This window comes from Hyperoodon ampullatus (genome assembly GCF_949752795.1).
Source record: "Hyperoodon ampullatus genome assembly, chromosome: 3".
Classification (NCBI taxonomy): domain Eukaryota; kingdom Metazoa; phylum Chordata; class Mammalia; order Artiodactyla; family Ziphiidae; genus Hyperoodon; species Hyperoodon ampullatus.
In genome coordinates, this window is record NC_136916.1 from 56,558,044 (window position 1) to 56,575,092 (window position 17,049).

Genomic DNA, 17,049 nt, shown 5'->3' on the forward strand with positions numbered 1-17,049 from the left:
GTTTCCAGCGGCGCGAATGTTGTAGACAAAGTCCGCTTTCTCGGGAGCTGGGAGCTGGGGAGACGCCGGTTACCTGCTCCAGTGTGGGGTTGGCGCTGTAGGCCTTGTTGCTTGTAGTCTCGTTTAGGAGAAAACATGTGTACATTGTCACCCGAGGTGGAAGGTGACAAGTTTTCCAAGAGGCACATTATTCACTCTGATAATGCACACAACTTGTGATATGTTAGGGGTACCTACCAGGATAGAGAAAACTAGATGTTGACATCCTTCACCTGTTTAAAGCCTGGCTGGCGTGAAACGTGTTGTTATAGTCTATTCAAGATAGTTATATGAGCAACAGTTATAATGATAACGTGATGGTGTGTCGGCTCTTTAAAGCACCTTTGTTTCACAGTGCTCTAAGACTTCGTTTTATTCGTGTAATGAATACTAGTACTAAAGGGGATTCCATCCAGTTCTGTCTCCTACATAAAAATCGAATCCAGTAGTTCTCAAATTTGAGCATGAATCACTATCACCTGGCAGGTTGCCAAAACAGATTGCTGGGCCCCCTTCCAGGGTTTCTCATTTGGTAGGTCTGGGGTGGGGCTAAAGAATTTCCCTTTCTAACCAATTTCAGGTGAAACAGATGCTGCGGGCCTGACACTTTGATAACTGTTGTAATCTAACCCCTTCTTTTCTAAATGACATACTTTTTCATTATTTGTCTTCATTGCTTTTATTTCCTGCTTACAAAAGTGGTAATGCTTGTCAGGTTTTTCAACATTATAGAAAGATCACTAGCTTTTCCTTTCTTTCTTTCTTTTTTTTTAAACAATGTCTTGGATAGCTTTAAATATGAGAGCCTATACATCTCATTGTTTTTAACGGCTATATAGTATTTCATTGTATGGCTGTTTTATGTTTATTTAACCAGTCCCTTGTTGATACAACTTTATTTAGACGTTTTGCATTTCCTAATTATTTCATAGGTGTTAGTCTTTCTCTCCACCTGTATCCCTCACAATGCCTTTGTAGCCACCTGCCTACTGGAAATTTCCAAATGAGACCTCAAACTCAACGTCTGTGAAACTGAATTCATCTATTCCCCACAACCTGACATTCTCCTGAATTCTGTCTATGAGTTAAGAGTTCCAAGTCCAAGACTGTCACTTGGTTCTCTTTTCCACTACCACCCACCCCTGTTCCATCTAGTCAAGTCACCAGGTGCCCTTGTTCTCCCTTCGTCCCTACTGCTTTTGTTCACCATCATCACTTTTTTGAAGTACTACAAGTTATTCACAGCTATTTTCCTGGCCTCTAAGTTTATAGCCTCCACATCAGGAGGTCAGGGAGATCTTTCTCATTTAAAATCTTGTAGTGCGCTCCTCTTGGCTTTCAGCATACAGTTCAAGCCCTCTAGCAAAACCTCTTCCTCTGTGCCACAACAGTACCCCGCACTCCCCTCTGTTGGGACTCATCACCCTGTATTGCAATTGTTGGTTTGCTAGTTGGACTGCAGTCAAGACTATGAACCAGGTGCTATGCATTTGTTTTATATCTTGGACATTTAGTAAGAATTGTTGACTAAATATTATGACATAGTATTAGTGTGTTTCATGTTTGGTAATTGCAGTCATTGTTGCTTTTGTTGTGGTCATCCATTTACAATGCTTGGTGTCAGTCTGTTTATCTCTTGTAAAAATAAAATACAGTGTGTGTATGTGTGTGTGTGTGTGTGTGTGTGTGTGTGTGTGTGTGTGTGTGAAAAAAAGAATTGTTGACTAAAAAAAAACTAAACCCAAAAGTTATGTTATTCGGGGACCTTACTGAGGACTATAGCCTGGGAATCAGCTTCTCAGATAGCTCTGAAGAACTGTTCCAAAGAGGTAAGGGAGTAGCCAGAGTATATGGGAGTTTTTGCTGGGGGAATAAACAAACAAAAACAAAGCAAAACAAAACAAAAAAGTAGTTGAACATCAAAAGTTTACTACTAATCACAAGAACAGACATCTCAAGTTAATGATTTTAGTGCTTTTCCATGTATGGGAAAATGTAAGAGTCTGGACTCATTGAAATTATTCCTTTGATACGCATCTTAACTGTCTAGGGCCAGTATCCTGTTTTTCTGCATCCTGAATTCCCCTCAGGGTGCACCAGGGTGGCTGCAGTGGCTGATGGTTTTATGGCAGGCAGCATTCGGTGTTTACCAGAACGGCAGGCAACTTTTTTGTCCACAGAGTGCCTGCCCATAATACACATACTGGTGACATGATTCTTGAATGATTGATTGAATAACATCCCTGAGTTATGCATACATAGAAGTTAAACTTCTTTGAGAATAAGTCACAATCTTGTCCAAAATGTAAGTCATAGTTTTTATTTCAGTGAGTTATAGAGTGGATCAAACAATAAATGGTATCCTGAAACCATTCTGTTGGGTTCCTTTAGGACTCTAAAGATTCTTTTCTCTTTCAGAGTGTAGATCAGGCTGATGTACATTTTGGTATGTTAATGGTTAATAGTTTACATGCTTTGGGATCAACTTTCTTGAATAAAGTGATAATTATGAAGTATCTTAGAGTTTTGTGCTTACATTTTAAAAAGGAAATACTTTCGTATTATCAAATTTACTAATTGTTTAGTGACAGCTCATGAAAACAGGGAGGATAGATGCTTCCATTTTAGCAATAGAAATCCAAGGCCTGGGACCCTTAAATAACTTCTCCATGGTTACCCGCTGATTCAGTGGCAGGTCAGAATCCAGTCATTTTTACTTCCCAAAAGTCATGTAGTAACTTACACTTTAATAGTAATTGGTACTGTGTTTTAAAAGTTACAAGAGTAGAGGTAGGCAACCTAATTTCCTGCTGCCTCTGAGAAGCAGTAGTACCCACTTTGGGGCAGCTGTCTTTTAATCTCTATCACATCTCTTTTTTTTTCCTTGTTAACCTAATCCTCTTTTTCTGCTTTTTTCTCCCTTCTCAACTATGCCTTAGGACTGCCATGAATACTTTGCATTTTGTTTTTCTCTTGGAGAAAGTAATGACTAACTCCTGAGTTTAAATGACAGAATACTATAGCTCTATTTTTCACATGTGGTTCTGCATTTCAGGGAATTTGATGAAGAAAAGAAAGGAATCTGTAAAGATCCATTTATCTATGAGGTATGAACATTTTATTTGGTTTTTAAACAACTCAATCCTAAAATTTTGAGTTTTTAAAAGTTGAGTTTACTGAAGTTAATTTACGTAGACTAAATTTCACCCTTTTAGAGTACAGTTCTATGAATTTTTACAAATGCATTAGATCATATAATAAGAATCAAGAACATTACTATCGCCTCCAAAAAATCCCCTCATGTCCCTTTATAGTCAGCCATTTCCCCTGTTCCCTGGTAACTACTAATCTGTTTTATATCTCTGTTTTCTGTCTTCTGTATTGCCTTTTCCAGAATGTCATATAAATAAAACCATACAGTTTGTAGCCTTTTGGGTCAGGCTTCTCTCAATGTGTATGTAATGCATTTGAGATTCAACTGTGTTGTTGTGTGTATCAGTAGTTCATTCCTTTTTATTGTTGAGTAGTATTCCACTGTTTCGCCAGTTGATGGACACTTGGATTGTTTCCAGTTTTTGATAATTATGAATAAAGCTGCTATAAACATTCATGAATTTATTAAGTTTAAGCATCTAATATATGCCAAGTGTTCCATAGGTAAACTCCCCATAGAACTTAATCCCTTAAAACAATTAGCAAACTAAAATTTATATTCTAAAAGACGAGCTGAGGAGAAATAGTCATAAATGGGCTAATATCCATGTGTGTAAAATATATAAAAAGCTCTTAAAATCAATAAGAAAAAAAGACAATCATAATAGAAGAATAGGCAAAGGATACAAATAAGTAACCACAGAAAGAAAAATACAAATACTGTTGACCCTTGAACAACAAAGGGGTTAAGGGTGCTGGCCCTCTACAGTCAAAAATCTGAGTATAACTTTATAGTGGACTCTCCCTATATGTGGTTCCTCCATATCCGAGGTTCTACATCTGTGGATTCAACCGACAGTGGGTCATGTAGTACTATAGCATTTACTGTTGAAAAAAATTTGTGTATAAGTGGACCCATACAGTTAAAACCTGTGTTCTTCAATGGCCAACTGTATAGTTATCTCTTACTATCTGAATTCTCACTAACCAAACTCAAAAATCAAATATATCCAAGTAAATGTATTATTAATCCCTCCCTATCTGAATTATTACCAGTTGGTACTTATATTAGTTTCCTACGGCTGCTGTAACAATGTACTACACATTAGTTTTCTTAAAACATGAGAAATGTATTCTCTCACAGTTCTGGGGACTAGGAGTCTGAAATCAAGGTGTCAGCAGGGCTGTGTTCCAGCTGAAGCCTCTATGAAAGGATCCTTCCTTGCCTCCTCCTAGCTTCTGGTAGTTTCCAACAATCCTTGGTGTTTCCTGACTTGTTGAAACACCTGCCTTTGTCAGCACATGGCATTCTCCCTGTGTGTCAATGTCTCTAAATCTCTCTCTCCTTGTAAATATACCAGTCATTGGGTTTAGGGCCACCCCCCCAACCTAGTTAATCTTCTTAATTTGATTACATTTGCAAAGATCCTATTTCCAAATAAGGTCACGTTCAGAGGAACCAGAGGTTAGGACTTCAACTTATCTTTTGGGAGGATGTAATTCTACCCACAACAGTACTTGATCAGGAACTTAGTAGATCAGAATAACAAAGCATCCTTTGCTCTCTGAACTTGGTATCTAAATGCTTCAATATCCAAACTAAGAAATAGGTTCAAATAGTGAGAGATATTTGTCAATAATAATAATATTAGAGGCTGTTCACTCTCATTAGTGATCAAATAAATGAAAATTAAAACAATAACAAGATAAAGGTAAAAATAAACAATGAAAATAATGTGTTGACCTAAGTGATGGGAATGCAAATATGTGGGTATGACATATTTGAAAGGCAATTTGACAATATCAATGTGATTTTAGATATTCATCTTAAAGTACTTAAAGGATGTCCATTATCAATTGTTTGTTATAGCATATAACTTGAAAATACCCAAATATTGAATAATATGGAATTATGTGATGGTAGATCCATGGTACTAGACAGCCTAAGAACATTTAATGGCATGGAAAGAAGTTCATGATATGAAACCATTAGAATGTTCTATTTATTTTTTAAGCAAAATCCTATTGAGTTATCAAAATAACAGATATATTTCTATTATTTTATTTTATTTATTTATTTATTATTTATTTTGGCTGAGTTGGGTCTTTGTTGCTGCGCGCAGGCTTTCTCTAATTGCGGCGAGCCTGGGCTACTCTTCATTGCAGAAGAGTAGCTTCTGCAGGGCTACTCTGCGCGGTCTTCTCACTGTGGTGGCTTCTCTTGTTGCGGAGCATGGGCTCTAGGCACGCAGGCTTCAGTAGTTGTGGCATGAGGGCTCAGTAGTTGTGGCTCGCGCAGGCTTAGGTGCTCTGCGGCCTGTGGGATCTTCCCCAACAAGGGATCGAACCTGTGTCCCCTACATTGGCAGGCAGATTCTTAACCACTGCACCACCAGGGAAGTCCTGATATGTTTCTCTTTAGATAGATTTATTTATATATCTGGAAAAAGATCAGGCAAAGTATACACCAAAAAGACTAATAATAGTAGTGACTACTCTGGCTAGTAGAATTATAGATGAGTTTTTAAAAATCTCTTTTAGCTACCTGTTTTCAAACTTTTCTACAATAAATGTTTATTGCAATTGGAATGAAGAAATAAGCAGTTCCTATAAACTGATAAAGTTCTAAATTCCATAGTATGATCAGAAAAAAGATAATATTTAGTAAAGAGCTAATTTTATGGTTCATAACAGTAAATCCAATATGATTAGGGGAAGAGGATGTCAGTGTGATCCTAATCAAAAGGTCTTACAAGGCAGGGTGCTCTTTAGGTGGGCCTTGAAACACATAGATAACAGATATAAGAGCTAGAATTTTTTTTTTTTTTTTTTTTTGGCCATGCCACAGCTTGCAGGGATCTTAGTTCTCCGACCAGGGATTGAACCCGCGCCCTCGGCAGTGAAAGTGCAGAGTCCTAACCACTCGACCACCAGAGAATTCCCCAGCTAGATTTTCTCAACATGAAAAACAACATGGGCAAAGAATAAATGAAATTATATTTTGAAAACATTACTTCTTGTTCAAATTCTCTTTTCCAGTTACTTGCATAGAACTGGTCTTTATGTGTTTAAATATTTGTACATATATATGTGTGTATCTATAACATTGCTGGACCTTAATCCATTTTTAATAGGCTGATGTTCAAGTGCAGTTGATCAGCAAAGGCCAACCAAACCCTTTGAAAAATATTCTAAATGAAAATGACACAGTATTCATCGTGGAAAAAGTGGTAAGTAGTGCTTGGGCTTTGTGGTTAGTTCTTAACAGCCAAATTTGGTTTCTTGTGGATAATCTCAAATGTACACATTTTCTTATCAGCATGTTAGTGACAGTGGATTCTAATATCTTTTAGTAGTAAGTACAGTGCTATCCAACAGAGAGATAATGTGAACCACATATGTAATTAAAAATTTTCTGGTAGCCTCATTGCAAAAAAAGGTAATTAATTTTCATACTGTAAAATTGACTTTTTCTTTTGTTGTTCAGTTGTGTGAATTTTAACACATGTCTACAATCTGGTAATCACCATCATAATGAGAACACAAAACAGTTCCATCACCCCAAAAAAACTCCCTCGTGCTATCCCTTTAAAATCATTCCCTCTATAAAATGAATAACTAATAAGAACCTGCTGTATAAAAAAATAAAGTAAAATTCAAAAAAAAAATCATTCCCTCTTCTCCCTCACTGTAGCTTTATCTTCTTAAGAATGTCATGAATGGAATCATACAAAAGTGTGTAACCTTTTGAGTCTGGCTTCTTTCACTCAGTGTAATAATGCCTTTGAGATTCATTCAAGTTGTGTGTGTATTAATGGTTCATTTCTTTTAACTACTGAGTAGTATTCTGTGGTATGGATGTACCACAGTTTCTTTACCCATTCATCCTTTGAAGGACATTTGGGTTGTTTTCAGTGTTCAATGATCACTAATAGAGCTACTATAATCATTTTTATACAGAATTTTATGTGAGCACAGTTTACTGTAAATGGCTAGGAGTAGGATTGCTGGCTCTGAAATTATGTTTAATAATGCTTTTATTTAATCTAATTTATTTAATGTTATTTCAATACCTAATTCATATAAAAATCATTAATGAGATTTTAAGGTTTTTTTTCCATACTACGTCTTCAAAATCTGGTATGTATTTTACACTTAAATCTCAATTTGATCTGGCCATATTTCAGGTGCTCAAAAGCCACATGTGGCTGGTGGGTGGCTACTGTTTTGAACAGCATAAGTAGCTATGACTCGTAAATTTCTACTTTAATTTTTGCTTGTTAAATGTAACAAGAGGGGACTTCTTATTTTTTGCATCACTTTATAATTACAGGCTTACACCTTCGTGGGGTTTTTTTTTCTCTTTTTTTTCTTGAATTTTTGAATTTTATTTTATTTATTGTTCTTATTAGTTATCTATTTTATACATATTAGTGTATACATGTCAATCCCAATCTCCCAATTCATCCCACTCCCCCAACCCCCGCCGCTTTCCCCGCTTGGTGTCCATATGTTTGTTCTCTACATGTGCATCTCTAGTTCTGCCCTGCACACCGCACCTTTGTGTTTGAAGTTCGGGAACTGTTTTGGCAGAGCAGTAACAGTGATGTTAACTGAGTACTGATAATGCTGTCACATTACACAGTTGCTTTGGGGCCAGGACTCATTCTTGGGTATGTTGTTTCCCGAAGTAGATAGGAACAGGATCTAACAGGGGAAAGTGGATGTTCCTTTAGAAGGAGTATCTTTGTCGGCTTTAGGGCCCACATGCTGTCTGGACCGGGACTGAGATGAATGAACAAAGAGCTCTTTATTTTAAATACACACAAACTTCTTTCTGAGGACGGGACATATTTATTTGTCTTTTGTATTAATGATGCTTATCAGTGGTGGACAGATGCTTGGAAAATAATTATAGGTGAATTATGTGGTTGAATTTAGACTTTTCCCATAGAAGGGAAAATGTTTGTTGAGCAAAAGCTGAAAAAATGAAGTTGGTCGGATGAAGATGAGTTATCTGGGAAAAGGTAAAGATGAGCAGAGGGATTTGTGGAAATTGGTTGGGATACTAGTGAGGATGCAGCTTGGAGTTGTGAGGAGTTACCTGGCATTTTTGGTTGGGGAACAATTAAAATGGGCTTTATTTCTACAAAGATCAGTAGAGCTTAAAGCATGAGTTTTAGGTAGATGGATATTGAAAAGTAGAACGGACGGGAAAATGACATTTCTTGGATACTTCTAGGAACTATTTGGAAACCCAGGCCTGGAAGGGAATAAAATCTGGAATCTGACAGAAGAAATTCAAAGTTGAGGAAACATCTAGGTCAGATACCTATTAAGTATTTACTGCTAGAAGAGCTTAGTGGATAAGAGCTTGAGTTTTGAAGTCAGACTACCTAGATTCAAATGTTAGTTTTGCCGCTCAGCAGCTGTGTTATTCTAGGCAAGCTATTCAGCCATTCACTAGCTCAGTTTTCCTGTCAATAAAACAGGGTTAATAATAGTATCTATCTCAGGGTTTTTATGAAAAATGAAAGAAAGCTTGGAACAGTACTGGTACATAGTACATGCTCAGGAAATGTTAATTCGTAAAATTATTGTTACTATTGGCAGAACTGAGCTATTTAACAACACATGGATATCAGAAACACAAGTGAGAGCTGATAGCCCTAAGAGGAATAGACTTAAGGAGTAAGGGCTGTGAACCTTCAAGTTTTGTGGAGTGACAAAATCAGGGAGTCTTCCGTGGGTTTCCCTTGGTGTTTGTACATCACTTTGTACGTGGTAGAGCACTTCCTTTTCTGATGGTATCAGGTACTTCCTTTATCAGTACCAACTTAGATCAATATCTTTATAGGACTGTGGAAATGCTTCTGACGGTGAGATTTATGGGTACCAAATTGGTTTGTAGCTATGATTCTTGTCATAACCCAATCATTTTGTGCTTAAGCGTTTAGAAATCAGTACGTTATGTTCTAGCATAGTGAAGAGTTGACTGTTACCTTAAGTGTTCTTTTACCTGGTTAAATAATTAAACATTTTTAAAGCCTTTAGAAAAGGAAGAAACAAGTCATGTTGAAGAACTACAATCTGAAGAAACTGCTATTTCTGATTTCTCTACTGGTGAAAATGTTGGACCACTTGCTTTACCAGTTGGGAGAGCCAGGTAAGTTTTTTCTTAGTGTAGGGGTGGAGGGTAGGATTTAAATAGAAGTGTTCTTATAAACACTGGGAAAAAAGTATGTATCTAGCTAGATCCCTCCCTCTTTCCTTTCGCCTCCCTCTTGATGTGTATACTCAATTCTCTAAGGATAGCTCTACTTGACTGTCCCTTGACTGTACCATAGGTATCCCAAGCCTAACTAAGACAACTGCGGTGATCTTCCCTTTCTCCATTCCCCTATACTGTTTACTGTTGTTGCTTTTAATTGTTTTCCTTATTTCTAATCTGGCTCCTCGCCAATCTTTTTTCCTCACTGCTGCCAGAGTGATCTTTATAAAATGAAAGCCTGATTGTATTGCTTCCCTGCTTAAAAATCCTTCAGTGGTTCTTTTGCCTCATGATAAAATCCAAATTCCTTATGAGTGACACATAGGAGCCTTCAGCATCCAATCCAGTGGTCCTCCATGAGGGGTGCCATACTCAGCAGGCAATTGGAAATATGCAGGGATACTTTTTGATCGTCACAGTGATTCAGGGGAGCTTTTGGCCTGGGCCATGGATGGTAAATGTCCTGCAATGCATGGGGCTCTCCTGTCCAACGAGGAATTATCCCACCCAGATGCCAGTAGTGCCCCTGTTAGAAATCCTACCGCCTCTGTCTGCTTTGCCAGTTTCACTACCCAACCCCCAACATACGACTTTCTGTCTGCCCGGCCTCCCTCAACTCCAAAACCAAGAAGTCTTTGCTTTCAAGGAGTCCTGGAGGATCTGGTTATATATATAACAATATTAGAGAATAAGGACCATAATAACAATATTCACAAAGTGACTTTCCTTCATGTGGGTTTTTTTATTTTTTTTATTTTTGGCTGTGTTGGTTCTTCGTTGCTGTGCACAGGCTTTCTCTAGTTGCAGAGAGCGCGGGCTAATCTTAGTTGTGGTGCGCGGGCTTCTCAATGAGGTGGCTTCCCTTGTTGTGGAGCATGGGATCTAGGCACAAGAGCTTCAGTAGTTGTGGCACGCGGGCTCAGTAGTTGTGGCTCATGGGCTTAGTTGCTCTGTGGCATGTGGGATCTTCCTGGACCAGGGCTCGAACCCGTGTCCCCTGCATTGTCAGGCAGACTCTTAACCACTGCACCACCAGGGAAGCCCCCATGGTGGGGTTTTTTTGTTTTGTTTTGTTTTGCTGTGTAGAAGCTTTTAAAATCTTTTGTAGTTAATCAGTCTTTTCTTTCTTGGCTTCTTGATTTTAAGTCATGTTTGGCCTTTTTTTTCTTTTCTGTCCCACAACTTGAACTTATTTATTTGCATTGTTTTCTCCAGCCAGTGTTTGTTTGGATTTATCCATAGGCTTATCATTTCTTTGCTCTCCATTTCTTCTTGCATTTCAGACCTTCCTTCTGGGATTATTGTATTTCTTTATTGAAGTACAATCCCTTAGAAATGCCTTTTCTGAACATCTGTTGGTAATAAATTTAGTTTTCATCTCTTTGAAAAAAATTTTAAGCCGTATTTTTGGTAACTTTTAATTCTGATACACTCAAATTTACAGAAAAATTAAAAGAATAGTTCAGGAACTTCTGTGTACCCTTAACCAGGTTGACCATTATTTACATTTTGCTGTCTTTGCTTTGTGATTCTGTCGCCTGTTCCTCCTCCTCTGCTCCTCCCACTCCTGCCCACTCCCCCATCTGTATAACAGACACGGGTCACACACACACAGTTTTTTAAATGAAATATTAACAGTATGTTGGAGACATCATGCTCCTTCCCCCTTAAATACTTCACTATGTATTTCCTAGAATCTAGTACCTTCTCTTATATAACCACAGAACAGTCATCACAATCTGGAAATTTAACATTGTTACAATATTACCATCTAATCCACAGACTATATTCAGATTTCCTTAAGTGTTCCCTGACTAATGACCTCAAGCATCTTCATATATTTATTGGCTTCTACTTTTTCCCACCCCCCAGGTTTACTGAGATGTAATTGACATAGTCTGTTATTTCTTTTGCTTAATCTCACAGCCTACTTCCACTCCCAATGACCCTCTATCCCTGCCATATTGAACTCCCTGCTTGTAGTAGCTACACTTTGTTTTTTTTTTGTTTTGTTTTTTTTTTTTGCTGTACGCGGGCCTCTCACTGTTGTGGCCTCTCCCGTTGCGCAGCACAGGCTCCGGACGCGCAGGCTCAGCGGCCATGGCTCACGGGCCCAGCCACTCCACGCGGCATGTGGGATCTTCCCGGACCGGGGCACGAACCTGTGTCCCCTGCATCGGCAGGCGGACTCTCAACCACTGCGCCACTAGGGAAACCCACTTTGTCTTTTTTTTTTTTTTTTTTTTTTGTCACTTCTCGATCTGCCTCGTGTGCCTTTCTCCCACTTCTTCACTTGGTGAAACTTTTATGTATTTTGCCACTTCTTTCCAGATTTTTGTTTCTGGGATTCTGTGATATTGTGATGTATAATAAGAAACATATTTGGTCTTTTTCTGCTGTTCCTGGTGCCCAGCTCCTGAAACCTTTGGAATTTCCTAGGTGTGGAGAACTATAAAGGTGTCTTTTGTTATGTTAATGAGGTGACTTTTGGACTCCACCCCAGGTAACCTAAGAATGGGGGCTTCTTGCCAGGGGAACCAAGCATGTGACTGGAGGGTTGGAACTTTGAGTCCCACCCAACCTCTGGTGGGGAGAGGGGCTGGAGGTTAAGTTCAGTCACCAGTGGCCAGTGATTTAATCAATTGTGACTATGTAATGAAACCTCCATAAAAACCCAAAAGGTGGGCTTCCCTGGTGGTGCAGTGGTTGGGGGTCCGCCTGCCGATGCAGGGGACGCGGGTTCGTGCCCCGGTCCGGGAAGATCCCACATGCCGCGGAGCGGCTGGGCCCGTGAGCCATGGCCGCTGGGCCTGCGCGTCCGGAGCCTGTGCTCCGCAGCGGGAGAGGCCGCAACAGTGAGAGGCCCGCGTACCGCAAAAAAAAAAACAAACCAAAAGGAGAGGGTTTGGGGAGCTTCTGGGTTGGTGAACACATGGAGGTGCTGGGAGAGTGGCTTGCTAGGAGAGGCCCTGGAAGCTCTGTGCCCTTTTCCTCATACTTTTCCCTTTGCATCTCTTCCATCTGGCTGTTTCTGAGTTCTACCCTTTTATAATAAACTGGTAATCTAGCAAGGAAAATGTTTCTCTGAGTTCTGTGAGCAGCTCTAGCATGTTAATTTAACCCAAGGAGGGGGTTGTTGGGACCTGCGATCTATAGACACACAGATGACAACCTTGACTTGGAATTTGGCAATTGGAAGTTGCGGGGAGGCAGTCTTGTAGGACTGAGGCTTTAACCTGTGGGAGCTGATGCTATCTTTGGGTAGATAGTGTCAGAATTGAGTTGAATTGTAGGATACCCAGCAGGTGTCAGAATTGCTTGGTGTAAGGAAAAACCCCACACATTGGAATTGCGTATAAAATCTTAGATGGTGATCAGAAGTGGGATCAGAGTCAGAATCGTAGCTACTGTTCATGGTATCTTTGGAAAAGAAAACTTTTGACTGATTGACAGTCTCTACGTCTAATTTATTCTTCCTACTGTTGTTTCCAAGGCAGTTAATTGGACTTTACACCATGGCTCACAATCCTAATATGACCCATTTGAAGATTAATCGGCCAGTTACTGCCCTTCCTCCCCTTTGGGTAAGGTGTGATGGTTCAGATCCTGAAGGTACCTGTTGGCTGGGAGCTGAGCTTATCATAACCAGTAACATCATCACAGGAATTGTCTTGTGCATGGTCACCTGTAAAGGTGAGAGCTCACTTCTCTTGCTTTTGTGGGGGTGTGTGTATATATTTATTTGTATAGTTATTGCTTTGTGGTTTTTACTGAAACTTGATATTGTTAGGAGGGAAGTGCACACAGTGGAACTTGTGTTAGCCACCATGAATCTACTGCAGTGTGTAACTTGCAGCATGTAGGAGATAGTCCAGAAACAGATTTTCAGAAGTCCAAACAGGAGTTTATGGCTGTTTATTTGGGTTTCATTTCATTTATATGTGTGTATTTTTGGAAGTTTTCGTTGGAGGATAAAAAAGTTGACTATAATTCCAATTTCATAGTGGGCCTTTAATTCTACTTTTGGTAGTATTATTGACCTCTGTTCCACTTTCCTTCTTTTAAAAACATTTCATCTGTGATTTAAAATTTAATTTCAACAGTTATTAGTGTTAAGTTGTGATACCCTCAGAATTTGAGGGATTATAATTTTCTAGCTCTAATGATGTAATTTTGAATTGTACCTGTAAAGTTTTTTCTTTCTTTCATGTCCTATAGCTGATAAAAATTATTCTGTAAATCTTGAAGACCTCAGAAATTCACACAAGAAAAGACATCACTTGTCTACTGTAAGTATTTCTCTTCTGTTCATATTATTTTCTTCAAACTGCTAACAATCTGCCTTCCTAGTGTAAAGGTTTTTTCACTCCTAATATGACTAGATATTTTTCTGTAGTATCAAAATGTTTATTTTCATCAACTAATAACTGAAAATATATGCCTTGCCTTTTAGCTAATCTTTGTGATGAAAAAGAATTGTCTTATTTTTCCATTTGGGATAAAAGCACGGCACTTTTTTTTTTTAAACAAATTTTATTTATTTTATATATTTATTTATTTATTTTTGGCTGCGTTGGGTCTTTGTTGCTGCGCACGGGCTTTCTCTAGTTGTGGCGAGCAGGGGTTACTCTTCGTTGCGGTGCACAGCCTTCTCATTGCAGTGGCTTCTCTTGTTGTGGAGCATGGGCTCTAGGGCTCGCGGGCTTCAGTAGTTGCGGCATGTGGGCTCAGTAGTTGTGGCTCACGGACTTAGTTGCTCTGCAGCATATGGGATCTTCCTGGACTAGGGCTTGATCCCGTGTCCCCTGCATTGGCAGGTGGATTCTTAACCACTGTACCACCAGGGAAGTCCTCGACACTTTTTCTTTTGGGAAAAGAGTCAAACTCATTTTGATAATGGGCCTTTGGCCTTGTGAAAGCACAGCTAATGGTCTGCTGGATGCACTCTTTCAGTTAACAGCCAGCGGCTTTGCCCAGTATGAGCTCTTTAAGTCCACTGCCTTGGATGATACAGTTGCTGCCTCACAAACTACGATCACTTTGGATATTTCCTGGAGTCCTGTGGATGAGATTCTTCAAATCCCTCCACTCTCTTCAACTGCGACTCTGGTAGGAGCAAACCCTTCTTTCTGTTGAGTTTACTCAGTGTGGATTTACTTTGAACTTGCCTGTTGCTAGTGCTCCATGCTTCCAGCCCAGCCCCAGGCTTAGCTCTCCCTGGGCAGCTCTGAAAGGCTCAGCTTGCCCCTGAAAGAGTCTCACCAGAGCAGCCAGTGGAGGTTTTGCTAGGTGATCTGATCTATCAGTTATCCACAGTGCTGCAATTATGATTAATAAAGTCTCTTGTGTGGGGACTCAAACGGAATCATCACAGTGACTTATAGTCTCTGCTGTTCTTAAAAGAGTGCAGATATTGGCACCACATCAAGAATCATTATTCTATTCAGACCTTTCACCCTATATTTACATTTCTAGAATCTCTCTTAAGAAATTAATCAGAATTGGTAACAAAAATATATGGACAAAGATATTCAATGCAGTCACATAGCTGTGTTTAGAAAACATTAAAAACAAAACCTGAATCGTCAGTAGGAAAATGATTTAAATAGGTTTTCATGATGAAATAGTGTATATATATTTTTAAAATCATGATTTAAAATATCTTTAATAATGAGAGAAAATGCTTATTATTAAAGGAAAAAAGAAAAGACCCCAAAAGTACAAAATTATATGTACAGTAGGATCTCAACTATGGTTTTTAAAAATGTGTACACAAAGGCCTGGATAGCGTTACAAGTGGTTTCCTCAGAGTGGTGGCTCATGGATAATTATATTTTTAGCGCTTTTCTTTTCCTGCAATAGGAATTTACATACTGGCATTTACTATTTTCTTCTCTTTCAAACCATCCCCCCCGCATTTTTTTTTTTAAGGTTTTAGGTTTATAAAACTTTGACCTCTGGCTAAGACAGCACATTGTAGATTTAACAGTTAGAAGTCTAATGAGCATATTTATTGGGGGAGGGAGGGTGTTGTTTTTGGTGTGTGGTAATGCTAAGTTTGTCACCGAGTCTTGAGATGTATTTATTTATATTTCTACTCCTTGTCCTTTTGGAAATTCAGTGGGACGGAGTAGGAGAGCATGTGTTCCATGTAGCTGCAGTTGTGGTACAGAGAGGGGCTCTGGTGGCCTGAATTTAGGGTACTGTATTGGGATGGGCGGGGTCTGTGGTGTGCTGGGGAAGGTGTTCTAAATGCAGTATTGACCTACTTTTTCAATTCACTAGTGCTTTATGAAATATATTTTTAAATGTGTGGGTAGTTTGAAATGCAAATAACTGTGACCCTGATGCAGAGAAGATGGGATTACCAGTTAAAACTGACTCTGGGAACTTTTTAGAATATTAAGGTGGAATTGGGAGAGCCCAGAGGTCCTCTGAATCATCTTCACAGACAACTGAAATTTCTCCTTGTGAGTATCCTTCTGGAATTTGTAACTTGTATTAAATCTCATGTTTTCATTAAAATGTTTACTAGTGTCATTGTTATTTAGTTTTGTGTTCTTCGAAATTTGTTCCAAATGTTATGTGCTTGGCAATTGGGGCAGCGTTCTGTGTGGTAATTGTCCTTGCAGTTAAAGGGAACATTCATCGGTTAGTAGTTAATGGGTAACAGTTCTTTTGCCTTTTCTGCGAAGTATTTGAGTTTTATTCATATGATGGATTCCCCTCTTTCCAGGTGAGTCAGTTGCCAGTTAATTCCAAATGTGTGTATAATCTGCTTGTTACTAATTGGGATTTTGATTGATGCTGAAGATTAATGAGCATGTGTTTTTATGTTTCAGTAATTTAAGCTCCACTCTACAAATTCAATCTCAGGGGTGTGGGGGGGGAGCTCATTTTGTTTATTTATGTGTTTATTTATTTACTTTTGGCTGCGTCGGGTCTTAGTTGTGGAATGCGGGATCTTTCCTTATGGCTCCTCTCTAGTTGAGGTGGGCGGGCTTAGTTACCCCGTGGCATGTGGGATCTTAGTTCATTGGAAGGCGGATTCTTAACCACTGGACCACCAGGGAGGTCCTGGTGGGGCGTTGCGGGGAGTCATTTTAATGCAGTAGAAATTCCAAATGTCTTAGCTTGGTGTACAAAGCCAGTTATATCCAGTCACTGCCCTACTTACTTCTTTTTTCTTTTCTTTTTTTTAACAGCTTTATTGAGATAGAAATTACATCCCATAAAATTCACTCATTTTAAGTATATAATTCAATAGTCTTTAGTATACTGACAGAGTTGTGCAACCATGACCATATTTAATTTTAGGGTATTTTCATCACCCCAAAAAGAAACCCCATACCCATTAGCAGAAACCTCCCACCCCTGCCAGCCCCTGGCAGCCACTAATCTACTTTCTGTAGTACTTTGTTCCTTTTTATTACTAAATAACATTCCAGTGTGCATATGTACTACATTTTTGTTTATCCATTCATCAGTTGATATATGTTTTGGTTGTTTCTACTTTTTGGCTATTTATGAATAATGCTGCCATGAATAGTCGTGTATAAGTTTTTATGTGGCATATGTTTACACAT

The 17,049-nt window shown here is 38.9% G+C and overlaps 1 protein-coding gene across 1 annotated transcript in view; it reads left to right on the forward strand.

Annotated features, from left to right (window-relative positions):
* Positions 1-17,049, forward strand: part of ZWILCH (zwilch kinetochore protein) — a gene marked incomplete at its 5' end in the record, with an annotated part of 38,590 nt that overhangs the window by 167 nt on the left and 21,374 nt on the right. The window contains 7 exons of the mRNA XM_079700497.1: positions 3,095-3,146; positions 6,327-6,422; positions 9,240-9,358; positions 12,957-13,156; positions 13,682-13,752; positions 14,417-14,572; positions 15,862-15,933. Of these exons, the coding sequence (XP_079556623.1) occupies positions 3,095-3,146; positions 6,327-6,422; positions 9,240-9,358; positions 12,957-13,156; positions 13,682-13,752; positions 14,417-14,572; positions 15,862-15,933 (766 nt within the window). The remainder of the gene's footprint in view (positions 1-3,094; positions 3,147-6,326; positions 6,423-9,239; positions 9,359-12,956; positions 13,157-13,681; positions 13,753-14,416; positions 14,573-15,861; positions 15,934-17,049) is intronic.